Source organism: Oryzias melastigma, linkage group LG5 (genome assembly GCF_002922805.2).
Source record: "Oryzias melastigma strain HK-1 linkage group LG5, ASM292280v2, whole genome shotgun sequence".
In the NCBI taxonomy this organism is placed as follows: Eukaryota; Metazoa; Chordata; class Actinopteri; order Beloniformes; family Adrianichthyidae; genus Oryzias; species Oryzias melastigma.
The window spans coordinates 28,401,987-28,429,322 of record NC_050516.1 but is presented as its reverse complement, the minus strand read 5'-3'; the positions used below and the strand labels follow the sequence as shown (position 1 = coordinate 28,429,322).

The 27,336-nt window shown below is 36.0% G+C and overlaps 1 protein-coding gene across 1 annotated transcript in view; it reads right to left on the bottom strand.

Annotated features, from left to right (window-relative positions):
- The window catches only part of foxj3 (forkhead box J3), a 73,683-nt gene that overhangs the window by 33,936 nt on the left and 12,411 nt on the right, over positions 1–27,336 (bottom strand). The window contains exons 2-3 of the mRNA XM_024269530.2: positions 10,349–10,418; positions 9,922–10,254 (exon numbers count right to left, since the gene is read on the bottom strand). Coding sequence (XP_024125298.1) covers positions 9,922–10,242 — 321 coding nt within the window. The 5' untranslated portion in view covers positions 10,243–10,254; positions 10,349–10,418. The remainder of the gene's footprint in view (positions 1–9,921; positions 10,255–10,348; positions 10,419–27,336) is intronic.

Genomic DNA, 27,336 nt, shown 5'->3' with positions numbered 1-27,336 from the left:
TAAAAGACACAGTCAAAAAGTGTCATAGAGTAAACAGCAGAATTTTAAGCTTTCAACAGATGTCAACTGGACCGAATGGGTTAATATAATCTGCTGTCTTGTATTTTAACAGTTCTCACACCCAAACTTTTATTCAAGAAAAATAAAAGCCAGGTATAAGTTACATCTATGCTGAAAGACTTCCATCGAGAAAGAAGCTCTCATGTTTCTCTACATCTAAAAGAAAAGATAACATGGAACCAACCAAGCAGATTTTAAAATCATTTTTCCTCCAAATCCTAAAGCTATTACAGTTAATTATTGTAGGAATTAATGGTTAGTAAATTCCCCCATTAACATCTTCTGAATGATTTAGACAAAAGAGAAGGAATAGGGCAGCAGCATCAAGGTGCACACCTACAAGCCAGATATTGACCTCAGAATCGATTAAAAACCACAATCATAAGGTTTTACAAGCCGCTGTTGCATTGTGTTTGAGCAAAAACAGCAGATGGTGGGGAGCAATTAAAAAGCAATGACTGCCTTGAATAATAATAAAACAAAATCCTATATGTAGTGAATAAACAGCATGACAGTAAGGCTTGCTGTCAAAGTGACAAACACAATTTAAAATAAAACAGTAGCCAATATCTTTAAACAGGTCTGCAGGCCACTTGAGGAGGCAACAGAGGCCTCAGGCCATTTATGTACTGCACTGCAGTCAGCACTTCACTCAGTGCAGTGCAGGGACAGCAGCTCCTGCCAAAATGTATCCATGCCAAGGCCTGCCAGCATGCTTTCCCCACCCACTCTAAGGGCCAAAGCATGAGCGGTGGGGAGCCAGTAGGCGGGTGCAAGGTGATGCTGGTGGGCGGGTGGCCAGGCTGGAGCTTCCTGACATGGTAACCTGCCTCACAGCAGGATCAAACTAGCAATCGAGTGAATCACTACTTCTCCCACAAACTGAAAGTCGGTGCATCACCGGCACAGAGCCACACTGCTGTCTCTACATTACTGTAAAAGCTTGTCACTGTGATTTACATGCTAGACAAGGTTAAAAATGAAACACAAATATTGTTTCAGTGTTGCTTTGGAGTAACATTTTTATATAAGTTAATCTCCCTCTGCAGTTGAAATGTAAGCATCAGCCGGGTCTTTCAAATGACCCATTCTCATTATCATACAGGCTAAAGGGCTGGATGAAGGAATCGGAGTCTAACACCAAAGCTATTTTACACTTTTGGATTTCAGACCCTGAAAATTTAGGCTCGAGGTGGCAGATGCGGAAAAAAAGGTGGAAAAGCTCATACCTGTTCAATCTTATACAAATAAACCAAAGTTGCAAGGATTTCCTGAGCTGTGACGAGTCACTAGTCAGAGGCAGGCATATAATCTACAGAGTAAATAATGTCCTGGAGGACCCAAATCGCCTCTTTAAAAAAGAGCAAGCTCCTCCAGGCCACTAATATTAAGCTTCAGATCCGATAGGAAGTCAAACCTTTGATCTGTTTAGGGGTACTATGTATTTGCATTTTATAATGAGATCAAAGCAAGGTCCAGGCCTTCTACAGAAGGCAGCTCTATGCTTCATATCTGCACTCTCACTGAATTTACAGACAGGTGCAAGAGTGATAGACCCTGGTGAAAATGCAGAAATAGATTTCAGTGTTTGCTGGTCAATATCAGAAACCTCTTATTTACTTAAACATGTTCTTTTGTTCCAGAAGAAAGATTCAGAAGACTAAAAAAATATTCTAAAGAGTCTCAGCAGCAGCAATCTTTTCAATGGTTACAAAGGAAACATTTCACAGATTTTTACAATGTTTCATGATTTTATTTGGCATTCTTCACCTAGAAGAAATGTAGAGATAAAATTTATACACCTTGCCTGAGGAAATCCCACAAGTAGAAAAGAGAAGGTTTAAAATAAAAGTAGAGGTCAACGCTGAAAAACGTTTTTTTATTTATTTTTTTATTCCAAGAGAAAGTGCCAGAAAATAAATCAAACGTCATGTCACTTTCTTAAGCTGGTTTAAGAGTTATACATCTTTAGGCAGCAAAAGCAGAGATGGAGGAAGACAGAGTCAGAAGATGTTGGAATATCCATCAGTAAAAGGATTCTATAACTGCATGGGATTCAAACATGTGGGGCAATTGTGGCCAAAAACACAGTCATTTTTTGGTGCAAATTTAGCTTTGATTGGGGCAGTATTTTACTGATTTTACTTAAGCTCTTTGAATTTTATAACTGAACTAATTTAAATCCAGACTTATTTTTTTATTTGTTCATCATAGGAATTTGTAATATAACACAAAGACTATCTGCCTAAGGATATTTTAAAAACATCTATTTGGGTTTATGTTTGTGTTATTGTTATTCTATTTATAGTTATTTTTTGTATAAAAAAAAGTAGCTGCTCTGATCATTTCTGGGGGTTTTCACCAAACATGACCTCAATCTGACATGCCTCGACAAAGAAAGTAATACCTAAAGCAACCCTGGATCATAACATCCCCTAAAAATGTGAACCCTATAATAAAAGTCATTTAATTCTGAGTTTGGACTCAGAACATCACAGCTTACACTTTTTTATCAACTCAATCCCTGAGTTTTCACAGCATTTTAAAGGTTAAATATTGTTTGTCCTGATTTGATAACTTATTTTTGCTGTGTATGAACAATGGCCATTGTGAAAAGGGTCAAATCAGAGCAGCTTGCATTTCTGAGCATGGTTTAATATCAGCTGCTTACCATTCGTTCCAGCAGGAATGACCACCATTTGATTCCATACCACTGATCCCATTTGAACACCTCTGACTCTTTTGCTCTAGCGGACATTCTGTAGTCCTGTGTTGGATGTACTGGTACTGTGATGGGTTAAACAGGCTGCCAGAGAGTCGTCCCCATTACCCTGATGAAACGTGTAAGTGTACCTGCTGTACTGTGTAGAAAATGTTTTGTTAAGATCCCCAAAATATTTACCAGTCAGCAGTGAATAAAGTTATTTTGCTTTAATGTCGCATTGGATAGCAACACTGCTGTGAGAGAAAGAAAGTTTTCAAGCTTTATCTCGTCACAAAGCAGAATTAGAATCAATTGTTTAGAGTTGGTCGTGTGTAAATGTGTATATATTGTGAACAGAGTTCTGTCCGTGTGTAATGAAGTAACAGGGTTGGGGGGTAACTCTACTTTGTCTAACTTGTAAAACACAAATGTTGAAGAAAACTGGCTTTGTGCATTTGTTTTGGATAGCTGTATGGAAAAAGTCCCAACATGTAGTACATTAGGTAAGCTAAATACCACCAGAAAGAGTCCTCTAGTGCTGCTGGAAGAAAACCAGAGCAGTGCTCTACTACCTCAATATGTGACCCCTAATGTTATCCCTTCATAGAGTCTAATGGTGTTGAGCACAGAGTGCCAGAATGGCATCTTTTTTCATTGCTTTATGGCTTCAGCCCTTAATTTGACAACTTTACACCTTTTGGCCTTAAACTTAATAGTCTTGATTATTTCCTCTAAAACTCGGACTAAAAGCAGCTAGAAAGAGGAGCACACAGCTGTTGAATGAAAAGCACATAGAATTTCAAACTTGTTTTCACTAATCACAAGTATGTGAAAGGTTTGATGTCAAATTAAAGTTGTGTTTTTTCTGCATGATCTGATAAAATGTTTATTTTCCTTCAAACTTGCTGAGTGAAAGAATGTAAAGTAAGAACGCCTGATATACTGTGTCTCCATGTGCTGAACAAAAACAACAATCTGCACTAATAAAGTTAGCATTAGTAAAGTTAAAGTTTCAAATAAGAAAAGATATATTTTTAAACAATTTGTACCAATATAAACCAATTAACCAAATTTTAAAGTTTGAAAAAGTGACTAAGTGCTGTAATGTGGATTTTTTTCACATTAACTTGTGTTATAATAAGTTATTATAAAATGTAACTGCATACAATACGTCAACACATCATTTAGGGCAGTTCCTAAAAGTTTTTGGAGTTTTTAACAATTTCTTGTTGGATTTTTCTCATGATTGAAGAAATGTATAAAATAATTTAAGGTTAAACTGCGTTTCTGAGTATTTCGTTATTCAAATTGTGATGGAGATGACAAAACGCTCTCATTTGTGGCATAGAAAATCTACTGGTTGGGCCACAAGCTCCCTCCTCGGCACCATTTTGATGCATCCATTGCAGACAAATAGATCCATGTACGTCTTTGTTTTTGGAATCTGGCTGAAAAAGGTATGGATGGATAGCTTCGATATTGCTTGCCGTTTTTGTTGTATCGCTAACGTTAGCTTGGGGCTGTGACGGGATGTAAGCTAGCATGAGAAAGTGTAATTAAAGGCATGATGAGCTAGCGGAGGGTTATTTCCACTTCCCACAACTCAGGTGATTTTCTGATTTTCTCCTGCTGCTCTGCAGAAAATAGGTCTTAAAACAACAGGGTTTTTGATTTTGGCTAAAAACTGCATAATCATGATAAAAAAGCCACTGGGAACAATTTTAGATTAGGAAAAAATATAGTTGTAGTAGGACTTTATGTTAATTATAAACAGCCTAAAAAAATCCCTATTACCTAATTTTCATATAACATATGCAACCCAAGCTGTGAAAACTTAGTTAGCACAATATTTCTAAATAAATTCCAAAGTTGGTAAGAAAAAGTAATTATTAAATTCTTCAGCCCCACGAAGTCACACTACCAGTAAGAAATGTAGTGAATGTTGTAGGGACCGTTTCTCAGAATAATTTCATTTTCAGTGATGATCTGGTTTACAGAAAAGACCATCTAAATTTTATATTGCAGACACACTAAACTCAATACTGCATAAACGAAGGAGCTGATAGAAGTACAGGATATTCTTCCTTAGATAAACGTGTTCAGAAATACAAACCATCCAAGCAATCAGGAGGATCTTTGAAAAAACATGCTTTACATAAAAATAACCGATAAAAATGGAGGCTACAGCATTAGAGCTGAATCATGCAAACAACTGCACAGAAAAAAAAACCTTCAAAACACAAACCAAATATACCTCAGAGCCAGAAATGGTGCGAGGAAAAAGACTAACTGATCTCTTGCTCATGGATGCCAAGCACATATTCTGCTTCCCTCAAGGCAACAGCCACATTTGACCTTGAGGAATTATGTGTTTTTATTGACAGGACTTATTGATATTTCTTAAAAGCGGAAGCAAATAAAGTTCTACCGAGATGATTAAACTGCTGGTGCTCAGATTAGCCAGGTCTCATCTCACAGGCGCAGCGTGCATTATCATAAAGAATAGAAGTAAGCATGTGTTGTGTTTCAAATTGCTGCGGCTGACATCTCCAGGGGAAGGGAAGCGCTATGACTACATTTGACCTACATTCACCCCATCATAGCATGCTTGCTTTCATCTAATTACATACACACAGGCATGCACACTTAGCCACTCTATAGGAGAACTCCTAACACAGCTACAGTTGGGGAGACTAAAACTGCAGGCACAGAACACGTCTCTTTGGGGTGATGTTGCTGCTAAATCTTTAAAGTGTGTCGATTCCTTCCAACAAATGGAACAAGAACCTTTAACACAGTGCTAAACAAAAGTATGTGTGAGAAAATTAAATTTTAAATTCAAGCATATATTTAAAAAAGACCAATAGACACAATCTAAAGGCTACTGGAGATTTTTCAAGAGCCCGAGGCATGGGATTAGTCTACTAATAAATTCTATTCAAATGTCTGATACAATAAGATGATTTCAAGAGTATTCTATAAATACACACTCAAATACAGTTTTTATTCTCAGAAAAAGTATGACAGAAACCACAGTACCAAGAAGAACTGAAAAAATGAGTGGCGCAGGCCTTTGCTGAAGAGCATATCTAGAAATCGCTTCTTTAGTTTCCTGTACTCTGGTTAGAGTGATGTGGTTTCTTGCACTTTTAATCTGAGGGTATTTCTATGGTTTCGAGCCACATGTAGACTGTGCTGGCTCCTAATGAACAAAAACCTGATTGAAGAATGGCAATGACTAATTTTATTGCTTGCACTTTTGTCACAGGGATCATTCCAGTTGCGTCAAATCTTTGTTATACGACAGTGAAACTTGCTCCATTCGAACGTCTTGCAACTGTGGGTGGAAATGCGATGGTGGAGTCCCGAAACCTCACACACTTTGAAGGAAATCAAAAGAGACTTAGCCAGATTACATGATAAACTAAAACACAAACTTCAAATAACAAAGTTAATATGAACAAAAATTAATTCAAGTAAAAAAAATATTAAGCCTATTATTTTAAAAATTCTATACAAGACAAAATAAAGGGCAAAAAGAAATCCAATAAGATGTAATGACTTAGTCACATTTGCTGTGGGGTTTTTTGGTTGTCCGGGCTCGTAGAGGGTTGTAGAACATTTTAAGAAGAGGACAGGCATGCCTTGCATTTACTTCAAGACTCGTATGGCCACCTTAAGGAACGCAATAAAAACGGAACGTACAATTGTCGAGCGTGTGGTAAATGTATCTTGAAGAGTAATGTAAGTTACATGCACTGTTGTGCGGTGCCCTTCATGCAACACTTCAGTCATTAGGAAAGTGCTCGCTCTGTTTCGTTACCGACCACGTGCGATGCTGAATGCACGGGGGGTGCAGGTTAAGTGCCTGTAAGATACCCATAGAACACCCAAACAAATTATGCTCCGATTGTCTTAATTGCTGTAATTCTAACAGTCAGGCTGCACGCAAGGGACACAGAGGAACCACGTCGCTTTCTCTTTGCACTTGCGCAGTGCGCAGGGTTTGAAAAACTGCACGGCACGCATGCATCTCACCTACTTCCCCTTATCTACTCTTACTTGATGCTGAACCTGATGCCCGCCAGCTGAATGCCAATAGAAAATATTGTGCATGAACATATTCGCCTTACGAGTCTATACAAAAATACCACAAATTTTAAATTGTCATAGTTAAAAAAAAAGGTAATTTTTAAAATTAATACATTTACACTGTTTCACAGTATCTGGACATTAAAATGTAAACTGTAAGTTTCTTTAGCTTGTTTTTCCAGAATTAACAAAGTCATAATTGCAACTATTAATAAATATTCAGATGATCCCTGGAGTTGGCCATGTTATTTTTGATAAATTACATCACTTCCATTAAACATCTTACCTAAAATGAAAATTTCGGTACAAAAAGGTGATTGGTAAGCTGAACACAATATCACCATAAAGACCCACTCCGATCATCATTTGATCTATTTTAAAAGTGCTTCCAGTGGTCCATTACAATTATGGCATTAACCAAAATAAAAAAAAAATAAAAAAAACGTCATTTTCCAGGACAGGGGTGTCAAACTTTATTGGACAGGGGCCTAAAATCCAAAACACACAGTAGGTCACGGGCCAAACATTTATTGAATACATAAAAAAACAAAATTGTTAAAACTTTAAAAACTTAACTTTTTTGACATAAATATTAATAAAACAGACAGGAATATTACTCCATAATAAATCTACTTAAAACTTAAATAACTTTCAATAGTTTGCTCTCAACAAAATATATATTCTGTCTAAATTGGGATGTTAGAAGATAACGTCCAGCTGGTAATAATATAAAATGATCTGGGCGGCCGAAAATAAGTACCCTGTGGGATGGATCTGGCCCCCGGTCCTCGACTTTGACACGTGTTCTAGGACATAGTTTCTGCAGAGAGGCAGTAGAAATTCACCTCTTAGTTGTGAGCGAGACTGTTGGAACGGAATAAAACTGATTAAGCCTGTCCCTACTTTCCGTCATCCATAAGTGAGAGCTCTCTGTTTACACATTCTCCCGCTAGCTTTGTTGCCTATTCTCTACATAACAAATACAATCTTTTTCTAACTGCCTTTTTTCGTCTGCTCCTGATTCAATAGAAATACTTACAAGTATAATTTTAAGTTTCATTTTCTTAAAATGTTTCCTCCATTAAGAGAAAAATACCACAAGAACATGTTAAAAACACAATTTTCATTGGAGTTTATCATTAACTTCTATTACTTGTGAATAAATATTGAAGCAAATTAAGACACACCCAGTTGTGTTATTGGAAAATAAAGGTGAAAGGAAGCACAAAAGAAAACATGAGAGTTGCGAAATGAAACAAATAATTTCCTATCAAACAGCTATTCTGCAAAAACTAAAATCAATCCATTTTTAATACCACACGCTCGCCTTCCTCACCTACACGTGCACAAACACACACACACCCACACCTCCATGCAGTCTGTACATAAGCCAGAGCTCGACGCCCCGGGAAATGGGCTTCATACATCTTGTCTGACTGCAATAAAGCAGTGCCTAAGATTCTATTTCCAATAAACGTAGACTGATTGGAAAACTCATTCTAATATCAATTTCCATCTGAGCCCTTTAAAAGGCAATCAGCATAGCTTCATCTCAGTATATCATGGCCTCCTTGAGATGATGACACAGCATTGGCTTTCTCCTTCTGCATAATGGCCTTCTCCTATCAAGGCATCTGCAGTGAATAATACCACCCATGAATGGGCTATTTAGCCTGTGTTCGCACAGATAGGGGCTACTTCTCTGAATATTAATCCACGGGTTTTACACTTCATATCATTTTTTAAGGCTGTACCATTTGTCATTTAGAGGAATACAGCACTTAGTGTGATTTGACACACTCACAGTTTCTCTCTAAGCTTTCTCGGATGTGACAATGGCAATTACCAGTGTCTCAGCACTTTGTTTAAGACACCCAGAGTTTAAAAAAAAAAAAAAAAAACCTGTCTAAATCAGGGAATATCAATTTCTGTCATTATGTAAATGCATTCAACAGCTTATCAAAAAATGTAAAACAGGGGGAATACATGTGCACATGGGAAAAAAAAGAAACTTTCAAAGACTAGAAAAGTTACATTACCTGCAATAATGCTAGTGTGAATGTTTTTTGCTGAAAGTAGTCGCTAAAGAGGCTGAAGCTTTTTGGTGAAAATTGTGACAATTCACTTTAATTGCTGAAGGGATTTGCTGAAAATGCAAAAGCTATTTGCAAAATGTTAAATTTGCTAAAAGACTGGAAATTTCTTTAAAAGAGTGCTGAAGTTGACCCAAATTTCTTAAAAATTTTAGTAAAACAGATTACAAATCCCTAATACATACTAAATTTTGAAATAATATTTAGTTGTTGCTTAAATATGAGCTAAACTCCAAATAAGCCGAGAAACCTTAGTAGATGCCAAATTAGCCAAAAAAAGCTAGCTTGTTGCCTAAATACTAGCTAAACTGCAAAATAGCCTAAAATTCCTCAGTTAACCACACTAGCCAAAAAGTGTTAGCTTTTAGCTAAAATATTAGATAAACTCCAAAATAGCATACAAAAAACCTCAGTGGATAACAAATTCGCCAAAAAAGATAACACATTGCATAAATACTAGCTAAACTCCAAAATAGCCTAAAATTTCTCAATCAACTAAATTTGTCAAAAACGTTAGCATGTTGCTAAAATATTAGCAACAAAGATGAAAACATAGCCCATGAATACATTTAAAGGCTTGTTGGTAATCTATTTAAAATGTATAAATTTGAAGACTTTATTTCCTGTGGGGCATATTTTGCTCAATATTTCAAAAACAAGGTTTATCAATACTACAAAATACTAGGAGTAAGGTCCTGAACTAGCTGAACGTTTTGATACAAAGATTACTGAAATAGTGAGTTTTTACATACCGAAAAATGTACAGAAAGCAGCAGGAGAATCACTATAGTGCGAATGCTTACTAAGCATCAGACAATTACTTTAATCATTCACTCCTATGGGCACGACACGGTTCTTTTCTAATATCTTCGCAGTTCTTTGACATATTGAAGTCCCCCCAGCCTTTCTCACACCTTTAGTTTTGTGTGGATGAAAAGTTGAATGGTTTGTAATGGTTTTCTTTTTCCTTACCTTCCAGCCGCTGCCTGCCTCCCTGTAGTAGGGGAAGTTATCACAGATCCACTGGTAAATCTCACTCAATGTCATCTTCTTCTTTGGCGAGCTGTTGATGGCAAATGTGATAAGGCTGGCGTAGCTGTAGGGAGGTTTGCCGTCCTTGTGCTGCTGCACTTCCTCCTGATCCAATGTGGTGTTGTGATCCAGCAGGGTGCTCTTCTTGCCCATGCCTGGCCCATGTGTGTTCTGGGCATCAGCCTTGCGGATAGCTGCCTGCATGGTCAGCTGAGGAAGCCAATCCATGGAGGTCAGGCTGCTCTCCAGCTCCGACGTCATGGTGACGGCAGGCTGAGCAGAGGGAAACAGGGGGGGAAAGGTAGTGGCGGTGGTGACCGTTGGCGCTTTGCGACTTTTCAAAGGCGTCCCAGGAGTTAAAACATACAAATCTGAGTGGGATGAAATAGGCCTCCCTCAGCTCAGGACATTAGCACAGCCTCTTCTGTTGGACAACACTGAAAAAAAAAGAAAGAGACACGTTTTATTATTCATTTTAATGTATTTAAGTTTTCAAGTGTATATGCAAAATGCATTGGCAATACATTGGCCCCTTGATATAATAGCGGTTCTGCATCCTGATTGGCTATAGAACTTTATCTCCAGCATACCATGTCTCCTGTACATCATGTGTTTTTTTACCAAATTTACTTTGATTTCTGTCATTGTACCAACCAGTGTATTTAAAATGTCCACAGCAGAAAAAAAAACTTCTCAAATATTTTAAGGTAACAATTTGTGGTCTAAAAAATTGTTTTTTCCTCATATTTTCTTCTTCTTCTGGACATTTTTGTTAGTACTTCTCCTTTAGAGAAACCATGTAACACTGTATGATATTAACAATCACATTATTTCACTAATACATTTTACAGTATGTGAACTGCATCAGATTCATATAAATATATTCACATCATATAGTAGATTATTAATGCATTTCTGAACAAATGTGTATAAATGTGTAAAATCAACATTGAACTGAATTGAATAATCAAAAGAAAATCAGAATAGAATTGATTCAGGCTCTTGTGAATCAAATCGAATTGTTTCTGGAAATGATTATCGATACCCTGCCCTACTTATGAACGCAATATCAAAGATAAGGAGAAAGCGAGATCAGACGATGCATCTGAAAACATTTGTGCTGCAAACACAAAAATATTTTTAGAAAGGAAACATTTAATATTTTCATTTGCAAATTATGAAGATTTATTCATAAAACTTTACATTTTGTTTCCGATTTAGGAAATTTTGATCTCAGAAGTGACTTAGCTTGCAGTCATGTGTCACAAAAACCCTTCCATAATGACACAGGAATTATTTTCCAGCAATGGTTTAAACTGAGAGTTGAAACAATCGTGAAAAGTGTAAAAAATGTTAAGAAAAATGTATGTAGTGAGAGGTTTTACAGCTTTAAAACATCTAAAATCCTACTTTACAGATTGCCCTATAGCGGGTTATTTTTAGAACGTAGCCCCTGCTATAAATGAGTGACCACTGTAATGCCAAAATATAGTGAGAAAGCAGCACTTAAAAGTTTAAAGTAATTGGTAAAACAATCTATTTAGAACAAGCTATCAACTTTTTCAGCTACTTGCACCCCTAATAAACCGTCTAGCTGGAAGTCTAACAGCAGAGTAAATGCTGGGCAAATGCTTCACAATTGCCAGTCAAATGGGAAAAGCTTCAGAAGAAATCCCTGTTCTCTTGAGGGTAGTAAACCCACCGACACTTTTTCCCTGTTGCTTCTCAGCTCGAGTTTCTCCCTTTCCTCTGCAGTAAAGCAGTAAGTGACTTTCTTGTAATAAAAAGAAAACTATTAAAAGGCCTTTTGTGATCAATGTGTCAACTGTTGAGTATGAAGGAGCCCATCAGCTGAAACAGCCATTCCCATCTCTAAAAAACAGCTAAAGGTTAGAAGGAACAGAAATGATGAACACGAGTGGAAAAAGATGGAGTGGTTGCAGAAATGAGCAAGATGACACCACCTTAAGTCTGAGAAAGAACAACAACATAAAAGAAAGTAAAATGAGCAGTTTGAAAAGCGTGTAATACTTATTAAGCTGTGAGATTTTTCACTTGACTAAGCATGCCAACATGTGCTTGTGCAAGAATGTCTGTGTGTAAGTTTAAGTGTGCGCCATCAGTCTGAAAAGAAAAACAGTTCTGACAGCACTCAACTGGCAATATAAATATGTTTTTTGTGAAGTTATGTATGAATTAAAAACTGTGTGTAATGAACTGTGCTGTCACATAAAAAGGGTATTTGAAACTTTTGGAGCTGAGCTGGTTTTGTGTAAACATTTGAACCAGTAGTTCAGTTCCACCTCATTCAAATTTTTTTTTTTTAAATCAAATTCATTATAAATTATGTTTTTATGCTTAAACAAGCTTATCTCTAACTTTTATCATAATTTAATTAAGCAATTCATTCATATTTTCATTTTTTAACCTATATTAATCTCTCATCTGTGTTATTTTAAATATAACTTAGATTTGTGTTAAATTAGTCTGATAAAGTGAAAAACATCTTTCAAGTTTTTTGTTTTTACTTCACTAAAACACATTCATAACTCTGTTAAATCCTTCTTTTCTAAATTGTCTCTGTTTTTTCAAACACAATGATTGTGATGTCTTCTTTCTATATTGTTCAAGGATTATAGGACTTATGGGAAACAGTAGCTTCTGAGGAGATCCTCCAACTCTGCAGGCATGAGCAGATCTAGGTGAGTAGAGTTGTTGACTAACCACACTGACAGGTGAGTCAGGCTTAGGGGGGAAAAAAATGTTCCACACTACAAAAAGCGCTAAAAACCAAATCACTCTTCGGTTACCTCCACCCTATAACTGACACAGATGAATCACAAAAAAACAAATAAACAGAACATATATGTATAAGATAAAAGTTCATATACAATCTGATTTATTGCTCTTATAAAGTCTGGATGGATGGATTGAAGAGAGCATAGATGGATTATTTAAAAAGCATTCCTAGAAAAGCTGATATGAATCTAGAGATAATTAAGGCCATAGTTGCACAATAATTACACAAAAACATCATTTTGAATAAATAACAAAATGCTACAAAAAGTACTAATGTTGAACAGATTTAACAGCGCACTGCCCACCTTCTCCACGTCTCATCTTTACCAGACTTCCAACTAAAACCTCGGCATAAATGGGAACAGCAAGAACAAAGCAAATAAAAATACCAAGAGGCCACAGGAACTGGTGGGACCAAATGAAAACAAAAAGAGTTGAATAAAAGTGTCCTGCCTGACATATAAACACATGCTATCAAACACAGCATGCTAATGACACAACGGCTCTGAAATCTGCAGGGCCGGAATGATGCTTTAATTAGAGAACTTTAAGAGTCTGCAGGAATGATGAAGCTCACACAAAAGGGCAAAGAGAAGAATTCATATCACACACCGCCCCCTTCCACACACACCTTCTTTATTACTCAGCTTGTAGTACAGTCAGCACTTAGACAAGCCTTAGCCTGCTACAGAATCACGAAAGACTACCCGAGTATGTCTATCAACAGTCCGGGCTAGAGGGGAGAGGGGTGGGGGTCACTTTGGAGACAGGTACATTAAAAACAGAAGAGTACAGGTGATTGCAGGAGCTGGTATGATTATTGAACAAATCCATTCATTAAAAACATAAAATGGTTTTCTTTTAATTACATTTCATGTAATATTTCCAGATTAAAGAAAACACCTTTTTTTGTTAGACTTTAACTTAAGATCACACATCAATATAAGGTTGGGGTCATCTAGACCCCAACCTTATATTGATGTGTGATCACTACTATGACAAAGGTGGACAGGATTTTATGTCTGCCACGGACACCAATGAAGTAAAAAAAAAATCCTTGGGGGGAGAAAAAAAAAAAAAAAAAAAGTTTCGTGCACCATCTTGTGGGGTCTAGATGACCCCACTTTTAAATTAAAAGTCCGTAAGATTACACAAAAGATAACTGTGTTTTGGGAGTTTGATAGGTCTCTCTCATTTGATGCGACTCCAAATAAAGCAGCAAGTAGGTCTGGTTTAAGAGTTATTCTTTTAATTCTTGATAAAATTTGAAAACGATATTCCAATATTCCCAATACAGGGACAGTTCCAAAACATGTGTGCTAATGAAGGTGGTTGTTTACATCGATCACAGGAAGAACAGACAGGGGGGAACATTCATGACAATTTCAGTTTAAATGTTATCTGTGAAAAACTTTAAACTGTAAGAGTTAAATACATACAGATGAAGAATGTATATTTTTCGTCCATTGATGAGAATCTATATTTTTATTAGTCTTTGGCTTAAATGGTCCAAAACCTGACACATTCGGCATTAAAATTAAAATGCGACAAAAATCTACCGGTATATTCAATAAAAAAATAGCACAATCATACCTCAAAATTTAACTTGTATCACAGAAGTATCAAAATACTATCAAAGATGGTCACTACTGACCTGGTTTTAGGGCTGGGATCAAGCAGAAAAGAGGAAAGATGAACTAGAGGGGTTCAAGGTTTTAGTGAATGAGCCCAAAGACTGAGACAACACCGACACACAATTTTAACACACAAAAAGGGCTCTCCACGCAACATAAATGGTTTTTGTTCTCTCAACTGGAGTTTGTTTTTAAAGAAAACAGGATGATAATGAAAACAAAGCTTTGTCAAATACATTTTATCTTTCAGTAATTAGTGCCTCATTTCCCCTTGAATGTTTATGCTTTAAAAACATTCACTTCTGTTCATACTACAGATGGAAAGAATCAACTACAAATCCAACTCATACAAGGGTTTTCCTACATTCAAGAATTCCCAATGAGGCAACAAGCTGCGTAACAATAAGACATTTCCTAATACAGACAAAAAACCTATTATGTCAGCTCGCCATGTTAAGCAAGTATATACAGAGATGCAAGTCAGCAACTGCGTCATAAAATCAGTGCTCTTCCGCATCTCCACCATTGCAAAATTGATGTGCGTACTTAGCAAGCACTTAAAAGTTTAGTACCTTTAACAATGCATTGCCCTAGGTGAAATTAATATTTTAGCTGTGGTACTCCTGCAGTGAATAGCACTTAAATGTTCTCAACATTTTAAGTTACGACAATAACCACAGATTTAATTCCAGTTACAATCCAGACCAAATGGAGCACTGGAAAATAAGTATGGCAGTGCGTGCGCACATATTTATAGTGCATGAATACTTCATGCAAAGTGCTTGTCAGACAGTAGAACAAAGTAGAAAATTCTGCATTATAAAAATACATTTTCAGTGCACTTATATTTTAAATTTTTAAGAACTATATCACTGTCAGTTTTTTTTTTTCATTTTAAAACAAAACTGCTATATTTTATGCACTGCCAAAGCAACATTTTGTTGTAGAACAGGTTGGGGGAAAGCATACATATGTTGAAGATTGATTCAAGAGCTGGTCCTAAAATTTTAATAAAACCAAAAGGAAAATGTGCTACTTTGGAGCTTGGTGCGTCGATGTATTCTGACCTTGCAGACCTGGTTTAACAAATAACAAAATAAAAAATATGTTGCAAAGTGAGGCTGCAGCCCACCCAAGAATGTACCAAGTAAGTCTACTTAAGTTCAATAAAAGTTATTCTTTGAAATTGGTAAATGGAAAGTGAGTCATCAAATATAACAATGTATATATATATATATATATATATATATTGCAAAATGCAGCATACAGCACAGTGCACGAACTACTAAATTCTGCTACTTCTCACATCATGCTTTGGCATGTGCCAGCATGAATGTCTATTGCTGCAGGCATGTTACACACTTAGACTAATGTCTGATTCGGTTACAAGTCTAGTAATTTAGAGTGATAAGCACATATTTGTGAGAATGCTTAGAATACTGATGGCTTGCAGATCTAAACACACGCCTTATTAGTTATTTAAAACTAATCCAACAGTAAAGGTCATCGACTTGTACAACAGAGTTTCATAAAAAGCAACGTGTGTTCACACAAATCCAGGAATGGCTTGAATTTCCTCACAGGTTGGTTCTTTCACATCATCATCCACATCTTATATCACCACCTTTAGTGTAGTGGGCGGATGATTGTAAACACACCATCACAGCAATGGCAGACAATTTGACTGGAGTGTGTTCTTGTAAGCGTAAAAGCTTCTGTCTTAACTTTGCAAAAACAAGCAGAGTTGTAGACAACCCCATTTTTTTGCACACAATTGAAGTGCCTTCTGTGAGGAACAAATCTCTAATAAAAGAAATGATCAAATCATTGATTTTTCTTCGTTCCATTCAGCAAAGTAAGGAACACCTGAGATTAAAAACAGAGCAGACATGGTCTTAGATGAAATCATTTAATTTTTAATTTGCTGTATTTTAGATAGTACGCATGACAAATAGGCAACAAAACACATTTATTCAATTGATTGGAAAACTTTAGATATAGTGATACCCAACTGTACAATTATTATGAATAGTAATAAAAAGTTATGTAGGCTTCACAAATCATTTTTGAAATTACAACGAACAGTACTACTTTTTCTACTGAAAAACTTTTCACCGTGAGTGAGAATGTGAGGATGGATCTCTATGCAGCATCCTCTGACTTCCACACTGAAGCCAACTGAAAACATTTGGAAATTATATTAAAGTATGTACTATCAGCAAGTTACAAACTGCCTGAGGCTTGTTCCAAAAACAAACACTCGTGTATTTTTTAGCCCATGTTGCTAGAAAATATTTAAAGCTTTACTATAGTCACATTTTTACACACCTCATTACAAATGATGACATGTCTTTTGGCTGACGGGTAACTGCAGAATTCCCATCTTTAAACCAGCCTTGCTAGGCTTTTCCTAATAACTGTCAGGCTTTGTTTGTCACAACGATTTGCATAATTTCTGTGAAGGGTTAGGTGGTGTTGTAACCGGGCCGAAGTATTAACAGTTGCAAAACCGGAAAACTGGCTTTAAATCAGTCAAATCACCCTTAAAGTGTTTTGTTTTTTTCAGTAGTTTTTTTTCTTTCTCCAAAATACAACGCTTGAGTCACCTTTTCCTGCAGAGCACAATTAGGTCACACACTGAACACACAAATCTAGACACACTTGCCATTAGAGGATAGGACTGACTCAGACAGGTGGGAGCAGAGCTTTGCATTCATTCGTGTACATATTGTAACTTGATATCATAATCATAATTTCACAAAGAAGCCAGCGTGGATTAAAAAAAACAAAAACAAAGATAAACTTGGATTAGGTGGCACATAATCAGTTTTTACACATCACAGAAAAGATTGGCCTTAATAAGCTGTTTACTAAAGTCAGTTAAATGCAATGGCAGAAATAACAGAAATAAGGTTTTTTTTAATGAAACTTTTATTGTAGTAAAGTAATTAACACTTCAGTTATATAGAAGTTGCTATTTAGTTGTGGTTATGAATATAAAACCCAACATAACATATGTGTTCTGCAATTTTTTTCACAAATATTAATGTGATTTTTGCGCACAAAAAAATAAAGTAATAAATCTTACTTTTAAATATCAAAAGTTTGTAGAGTTGTAATTTTTTCCAGGCAGAAAGCCATTTGTTCTCGATCAGTACTCTCCTCTGCTTTTGCAAGAAATTTGGCAACTGTACATATGTTATACTTGTTCAGAACTGTACTTGTATACAATGAATGTTAGTGCAAACAATGTAACTAGGATTCAGAGGAATTGCAACAAAAAATATTTACGCCACTGATTGTTTATTGATGCCAAGACTTGGAGCTCCTGGCGAGAGCAGAGAAAATGTGAGAGAGCTCACTACGACGAGAATCTTCCTGCAGTGTGTGATTGTAACTTGGCAAAAGGGAGGGGAAACGCTAAGCATGCTTTCTGTTATGCTTGGCATATGCACTCACAACAACAACAGTGGTGTAGCCTGGTAACAAGCCTTTGGCATCAGTGCTCTACTGAAACCCAGGTCATACATTCCGTATCAATGGCTTTATATCCAGTGTGGGAGAAGCCCTTGTTTTCCTAGTGATTCCAAAAGGTAGAAACAAAAAGGGGCGAGCACTCAGTTCACCTGTTTTCGGTCGAAACAGATTCCTCACTTTTTCCAGCCCAGGAGGCAAAAGGCTTTAGAGTTATTTTTGACATATCGAACTAAAATAGCCGTGTCCCGCTATTGTGCTTGCACGTGAGCTGAGTAATCGTGCGGAGAGCGACCCTAAGCCTAGTCTTTATTAAAAAAACAAAACGTGGGTAACGGCAATGCCAAGGCAACAGCTTTTAATGTCAATCTTTCTTCTCAATTAAAGGCTTAATGGTTCCACTGAAATCACCGCAGGAAAAAAGCATTAATAACCCAGTCCTTACTTGCATTTTTAGGATGTGTCAATTATCGCTTCACTACTCAGCCGGCTGAGCACATTATTCAGCTTGCTGCACTATAGAGGGGAGCTGGCTGCCAACTGAGATCTTTCAGCATTACTGAAACTTTCAGTCTACAAGTTGTTACATTGCTGTCCAAGTTCAAGTGGTATTAGCAGGCCAGCAGACATAATTCATTTGCTTCTCTCAGAAAATAATTTTTATAAAGCAAGCGTGCCAATTTTGATCTGGTAAGCCAGAAAATATCTGTTCGAATGTGGGAGGGAAAAAACAACTCCACTAATAATTTGCCAATCAGTTGGCAAAATAACTGTTTATAAAGGTGTTTAGATTCGTTTCCAGAAAATCCATAAAAGTTTGCAATTATTGAGCATAAAAAGGAAGCAAATATATTTTCTGATTTTTCGGCTAGTCAGCATACCAAGAGAAAAAGGCACTAAAAGCATCCAGCTGTTTAAAAATAGAAAAAATGAAGAAAAATAAATTAAGGGAAGGGATTGAGAGGTTTGTATAAATTAAGTCTATAAAGCTTATTGAAACTGAATCAGTAAACCCACTTCACTGTAAGATAAATGCAAACAAAAGAAATAAGTCATATTTAAAGCAAATCAGAATTGTAACTTGAGGACAAGGGTCTTCCATGTACATGAAGAGTAACCTTAAAAAGGTTGAAGGGTTCTTATGTGAATTCAATTACTCTAGCTAGTGTCTATGACACTATGCCAGCCTCGAATCCCGAAAGAATCTGTTGCTAAATTCCAATGCCACATCCCAAAGTCCTTGTCATATTCTACTCCCTGCAATTACTCTACACCTTGGCCATGGCAGGATTTTGTTCTACCCTTAAGGAAGCCCCGGGTCTTACTGGGAGCAAGTCAGAAGCTCAAAATCTAAGAGTCAGAGTGTATTTGCAAAAAGTAAGCTTAAGTGAAAGTCACACCATGACATGGCTCCTGTTAATTGAGAAAAAGCAAAAGACTCTTCAAATCCTGAGATTTTTTAACTAATTATTTTGACCAGACACTTTTTTCTGCACTATACCAATCAATTCTATGAGAATAATTCTTTGTGACCTTCTGGGGTTTTTTTCACACAGTTAAATTGTACTTATGATGAGCATTAAAGGACTCATTTTTTTAAGCAGACAGCTTGCAAGATCTCTGACAAATACTTATTTGGCCCTCTGTGGGTTAACTAAACATCAATGCAATACTAAACATGAATACAGTAAGCCTCTTTTGGAGACATATCCTTTTGGAGACAAATTGTTTTAATTTTTTACCCCAACTTAAAAAGATAATCATTAGGTCAAGCACTACCTGTTATTCTTGTGATCCAGCAGAATCTACTACTTGGAGTATTTTTCTTGGAGTCATAACTTGAACCAAAATTTTACCACCTCTGTTTTAAATGACCACAAACTATTTATTTTTTATTTAGCTTTAATTCTGTAATTCATACCGGCGGCACGTCTCTCACAATATGGCATTTTGGATTGTTTTTGGTCATCGGCTAATTTGCACACAAAGACAAATATCAAGAGTAATGACAAGGCTAATCATTGTTGACATAAAGGAGTAACTAGATTTTGGGGGTTTCAAAGAAAGATGAGGCCCATCTAAGATAAGAGATGACTACTTTTCCTGAAGCAGCAGATTAAGGGGCGAAAGATGATATTCTAATCCAAGTATTTGAGTCACTACTCTAAATTTTTAAATAAAAGTGGGAGTTGGTCTTTAGATCAAGTGGTACACCAATGGCTTCTCCACTCAATCCCTTTAAAAGTATGACAGACTACTGTAGATTAACAGAGCAATATTCCCCATTAGAAAAACAATATAATCCCTTTAGTTTTAAATAAAGATGGGTAAAAAGAATTGCACACTAAGAGAAAAGTCTGTCATACATGCAAGCATGTAATGTCAAATATAAAAATTAGAAGTGCCATCATTTTAGATGGAACAGTTGCGGGAGCTCTAATTAAAACCGTTTTGCTTTTAAATCAATATTCAATCTCTCAGAAATAATTAACAGCATATTAAAAATGTTACTGCCTGATGGAGCTTGATGCATCATTTAGGGGTTGAGGCTCTGCTCTTTGACTCATGTGCCATTTCACTGGTTCTCTGCATCTCTATAGAATTCTATCACATGCTTTCAACATGAAGTTCTATCAACACATGATGCAGACCACTAATCTTGTGTTATAATATTCAAAGAAATACAACAGAAACATTCATTTTAAGTCAAAGTGAAGAAGTACCATGTATATATCCTGAGAGGCATAAGAAAATCTCTAACAAAGTTAAACTTGTTGAATTTTTGTCAAAAATACAAAATATGGGCAAGAAATTTATTCTGGTTCAAACAGAAATTAAAAGATAGTTTCGGGAGTCATACTGAACTGACATATGCTAGAAATTTGTGCTTCACACATTACAGCAGACTTATGTTGTAACAGAGGAGACCGATTTTGTTGCTCCAAGATCACATTCAGCCCTCTTTCATTGTGGCTTTTAGCAAGACTGTGGTTTACCCTAACCTTAGACAAAGCACTGAGGACTACAAAAACTACTTCAAAGAAAGCTATAAAAAATATTTAAGCAAATCAAAATATAATTTGTTTTATTTAATTTTGTAGATTTTGTAACATTTAGGTATAAAAATACATTGGAGAAATCTTGGAGCCATCACAAAGTCCAAACTTTAAGAAAAGAATGCAATTCTAACTAGAAATGTATTTTATGACAATGCCTTCATAAACTAGACATTAGACAAAATCAACAGAAATGATCCATACTCCAGGCAAAATGTATCTTATCTCATGGGTCATGGGAGGATACACCCTGAACAGGTTGCCAGACTGTTGCAGGGCTGCACATTAATCACCAATTAACCTATAAAGCATATTTATGGACTTTGGGAGGAGAAAAACCATGGATACACGGGAAGAACATGCAAGCTTTTACTTAATTTACTTTTATTTAACCAGAAAGTTTCTTTTTGATTGTAAATTACACTGATGTCTTCCAGAAAGAAGCAAGACAATGAAAAAAAAAAAAAAAATTTAGCATTAAGAAAAAATAAACTACAAATGATGGTCCAAAATGTGCCATGGGTTTGAATAACTTCAGGATTGGCTGCATATCTCTCTAAATACACACAGTTCTAATAGCAGTTTCAGCCACTAGGATCTGCGTTGTGTTTAATTTTGTGAAAGCTTGAATCCGTCAACAGTTCAGTTTTACAATAGTTTAATGGTATTTACCTTTTATTTGGGGACTTGGTACTTTGATATCAATAAAGCATGGTTAACTCATTCAATATCATTCACCATGTCACAAAGCTCAAATCCTTGTTTTGTCAAGGTGACATTAAGTTGTCTGTTCTTTTGGGCCCTCCACTGCCACCAGATCTCAGACTAATAGAGCTCCTTAGGGATGTAATGGAATAGACGACTTGGCTCATGAGTAAGCAGCCAAGAAATCTATAATGACAGTGTGAAGCCGTCATGTCAATATTGGTCCAACACACAATTAGCAAGTTTTACTTAACCCTGTATGTAACTGCCTCCTCCAACAAACAGTAGAGCACATTTAGAAAATATTGAAAAAAAATGATGGTGTGTATTACTCCTTCTAAGTCGCACTCTAACCATATTTTTTCTCGTAAAATTAGTCCCTGTGGCCTTTTAGTTATGATTATGTAGTTTTTATCTAAAGTCAAAAAGCCTGTGTTTGTTTTTTTAAGACATATTTTCTGCAATGCAGCAGAAACTCATTAGAATTTCGCTCTTGGGTTGTGTGCGTGGAAGTTAGCCTTTGCTAGTGTCCCAGCATTCCTTTGTTTACACTCTCTCCCAGTAGTGACAAGCACCTTACAAGCCCAAGCTAACAAAAAAAAAAAAAACTGCAAGCAACATTGGAGCTATCCAACCGTACAGTTTTGAGCCAGATGGCAGCAGACGGGGAAAATGAAGACGTTAATGGATTTATTGGTCTCAAAGAGGAGGATTTAGAATTGGAGAGGAGTAGGAAGGCTTTTATAAATGTCCATCATGAGAAAAATGCTACAAGAACACGTTTAAAACACCAAAACCGTGATTTTCATTGGAGTGGGTTTTTAAGGCAGGCCAGTGTCCTAATGCCTAAATACAATTGGTACGATTGAACACCCGTCCATCCATTTTTAGAACTCGTTGAATCCCTTTCGAGGTCAAGGGTCTCCTACAACCAACCAAGATACCAATGGGAAAAGTCGGGGTATACCCTGAACAGGTCGCCAGTCAGTTGCAGGGCTGCACATTCACATCTAGGGACAGTTTAGAATCACCAATTAACTTATAAAGCATGTTTTTGGACTGTGGAAGGAAGTGTCTGGAGAAAACCCACACACGCACGGAGAGAACATGCAAGCTTCATACAAAAAGGACCCAGCCGAGATTTGAACCTAGATCTTCTTGTTGTTATGTGAAAGTGCTAACGTGACCATAAGTATTAATATATTAATATGAACAGGGCTGTTATGCCATTTCAAGTGAGTGACAAATTCATTGTAATGTGCTTTGAAACAAGCAGACAAAGTGGACCATAATCAATTTAATGAATGGACAACTTGCCCATAAATGTTACAAAATGTATATATCCCCATCTCCACTTTTAATCCTCAATTACAAATACTGCATCTTTAAAGACACATCTGCAATAAATCGCTTTTTTTAAAAGTAAAGGTTCCGATTAGCTTGTGAGTTTTACTTTAATGAATTGCCACCTTTAAGATGTCAATAAACTCATTGTGAATTCTGCAGATAATGTTTAAATAATTTGAAGACAGGTAAATTCATCTATTATACCAATTATGGACAGAAAAGTAAAGAAAAACATGAAAGTAAAGCTGTCTGCACAAAGTCAACATTAGAAGACTGTCTTCTCGTGCAACAGACAGCTGTCTGTGTCTATACCTGTTCAGGAGCATGCTCCGTTTCAGATCATTTCAATGCAGTTTGTTTCCTGGAGACAATGTTAGTATTTCTCTGGGTGTGGGTAAGGTAGCAGCATCATTGTTGGTTTAAGCTCTGCAGTAAAAAAAAAAAAAAAAAACAGCTGGCTAGAAAACTATTTCAAAACTGTTTTGACTTTTGGCATGATAATTCAAAACATTCAAGTGTTGCAAACAAGAAAATATGATATCCACATAGAGACAAACACCTTTTTCCACAATTTCAATAGCTAAAGGTTGTTTTGGAAATGCAGAATGACATCATTAAGCCAACTGTTTTATATCATAACTCTTAATGAGTAATAGCATAGCTTGGATGTGGAATTTGTCTGGCTTTGGTCTGAACTCTGAAGACTTTCTCCCAAATACTCATTTTTTTCAAAGGCTAAAAAAGCAAGCATTCACAAATTCAGCAAAACCGCAAAAGCAATTGACCTTGAAGAAATTGCCTCAGAGAAAAAAAATAGTGTAAAACTAAAGCTCCAATATTACCGTTTATAAACAGTGTAGTAAGTTAATCTTTTGGGTTGTTAGTTTTTGTTTTGTTTAAATGTTTTTTTCTTCCTTGATGACAAAATTAATTGCAAAATATTTGATGTATTGCTCAATGTATTGATCAATACTTTGATGCAAACAGGAAAGTACCAACTTTCGTAGTTCTTTTAAAGGCCAGTGGAACCAGGTTGCAAAAGGAAGCAATTTCCCATTCACGGCGATGTTAAAAAGCCCAATTTGGTATTATAAAAATGCATGCCTGGTTTCGAGGATCCAATTGACTATACATTGATTTTTTTTTTTGTTCATGCCAACCTTGTTTGTAAGGGTGGTGGTGGGGGTGTAAATTACTTTGTCCCACATTTGGTCTTTTTTCTTTTTTAGTCCATTGAAAGATTTCAGAGATTGACTGTCCAGTGTATATGGTAATGATTGTGTGTGAAGAAAACTTCCCATCAAAAACTTGTCACCTTTAAATACATTGAAATGTTGGTTCTTTTAGGAGTCATGTCATTTCAAAGAAATCATGCATAATTTAGTATTTTTTTTTTCTTAGAAGTTCTTCATGTGTTAATAGATAATTAGCTTCCTGTTAAAGCTATGCTAAAATGCAACAGTGTCACTGTGAGACAGAAGTAGTGCCAACTTCCTAAAATCAATTGAGATTTTCCAATACCAGCGGAAATTTTTGATGCATCAACCCATACACTCTGGAAAAAATAATGCCAAACTTAATATTCTAAACATAATTTGCAGATAAAACGTTTTCTATGCAATAATACAATTTAAAAAACAACAACATATAGTAGCTACAAAAGCAAAATATTTTTTCATGATGGGGAATTCAGCACATTTAACTCTTTGGCTTTGGAGAGTGCAATCCAGTCATGCAGTGTTATTTATCCTTAACCCTTCTCAGGAACTACTGCCTTGCTCCTTTTCCAACTAACCTTGAATTGGTCAAATCATACAAGTTAGCTAGTTTCTGGTCAATTGAACACACCCAAAACAGGTAATCAGCAAATAGAAAAAGGTTAGCAATAAAAACAAAACGAAGGTAGCTCCTTAGAAGCAGGGTCGAGATTGGTTCATTATTTTTTTTTTAAGTTAATTTTTGTTAATATAGGTATTGGGCTGCCACAAACAAATATTTTAATAGTCGACTAATCACCGATTATTTTTTCAGATTAGTCGACTAATCGGGACATGGCCAAACTGGATGTAAAGCAAATATCTTAACCATCATTCGCTTTAAACTAACTAAAAACTAAATGTATAGCATTACCAGTGATAATGCTAGTATGAATGCTGTAAGCTGAATTCAGCTGCTGAAAATGCTAATGCTGAAAGCTGAACATGCTGAAATTGATAGCTGAAAACACTGAAGTTGAGAACTGAAAATGCTGTAGCTGATATGCAGATAAATCTGAAAAAAATCCTAAATTAGCCAAAATAGCTAGCATGTAGCTAACATATTTGCTAAACTCCAAAATAGCCAAAAACCCTTAATAAATTTATATAATATAAAGCAACAACTAATCGACGATTAAATTAGTCGTCGACTATTTTAATAGTCGATTAGTCGTCAAATCGTGGCAGCCCTAATAGGTATAATAATATCTTTAAATGAAACATTGAACTGTGTTTATTGTTTGGTAACACTGAGAATATTTTTTATTATAACTTAGACCAATAACTTTCATTTCTGAGTGACAGGAGACAATGAGAGCAAAAATATTTTGGCATTCCCAACATAACTATCAATACAGAGAAGCACTTATGTTTGAAGAATTACTTTTAGTTCTTCACTAAAAATATCCTCTGCCTTCACACATTTGTATGTAAATTATGATTGGTATACATTTACAAACAAAAAAATGTTTAAACTACCAGCTTGATTGAGAAATGGCATTTATCTACACAACATTTTAGTACAAAAAAAAATCTAACGGCACTTAAAGTAAGACTGTCTATATATTTGCCTTTGTGTCTCTATAGTGCCAGAAATGATGTGTGGTCATAGAAGGCTAATGAATACTTGAGATGAAATCATTTTTACATCCAATGCTCAAGACATAATCCTTGCTAAATTTTCTTGCACGGGTGTGTAAGCTGTCCATTCCCATTTTCTCTCCAACCGTCTGTTTCTCTTGTTTAAATCAAAGTATTTCCCTCTATAAGCATGACACACACAGCTCTCACACACACACCAGATTTGCATGTCTGATCAAGAGCAATGGGAAACAGATGAAGCAGAACTCCCAGTGGCTGCCTGCAGAATTTCGCTCATCTGACAGACAGACCACAACTTTGAGCCACACATATCCAACAAACACATCCAGATTTCAAAAGTATTCCTAGACAAATGTGCATAAAACAGCATAAGGATAAATAGTGGAAAGAATTTACATTGCACAGAGTAAATACATGTGAAAGATACACACTTGGAAGCAGCTAAACTTTAGAATCTAGACTCTTGATAATAGACTTCCAATTAAAGATAAATAAAATTCAATGTGCCAACTGCAAAATAGGTTGTCAGTAGATATAAAAATTAGGCAAGAATTAGTTAAGATGTGCAATTAAGTGTGAGACATCACTAAGATGTGTTGACAGTATGAATTGGACATAGATTAAATTTCTATAATTTGAGCAGTGTGCGCTTTTTTTAAGAAGTCAAAACTGTGTTTCAGTATTTCCGAGTGATTTTGTACAGCACTAACAATAATTTGGAGTGAAATTTTTGAATTTGTTTGAGGAAAAAGTAAAACCTGAGGATACAACTACCAATTAGGAAAGAAGGGATGGGTGCAAATTATCAATTACATGTTCAGAGGGTTTTGAGCCATGTGTCTCATACAAAACAGAAAATTCATTACCTTAATTTTTTATTTACCTTAAAGCCACTGAAATTCTCAAAGTAAGTTCTAGGGATTGAATGGTATGTTCTCAATGTTAAAAGTAGGAGTTCTCCAGTTTACTGGTGCTGCTCAAGAATAGGTTCTCAAACCCTTTATTAAAGTGATCAGCATTTTTAAGTTGGGCTTCTGAGATAGTATACTATGTGGAGTCTTCAAGTGACATTTGATTTTGAAAGTCATGGGGATTCTACTAACTGATCTGTTCTCTTAACCCTATATCCTGAGACTGTCTAAGTGGTTTAAAAAGATTGCCCAGTAAATTACTCAGTTGTCTGCATCTGCAATCAACATAAAAAATGCTGTTTGAAGCATCTCTAGTTAAAAGTCTTCAGACCCATTCAGTAGAATGTCATCTCTACCAGCAGGAGGCCGGCCCACAAGGACCGACTATAGACACCCCTGGAGTACATTATGTCCAGGACTGAAGATTATCAACCTCAAGAAAACAGGAACAATTGTTTACCTGACAAGATTGTAAAACAGATGAATTTAATTAAGCCAATAGAGTTGAATACACATCGTTCTTAAAACATTTATCTTTGTCTTGACCAAATAACTTTCCTTTGTAATAAAT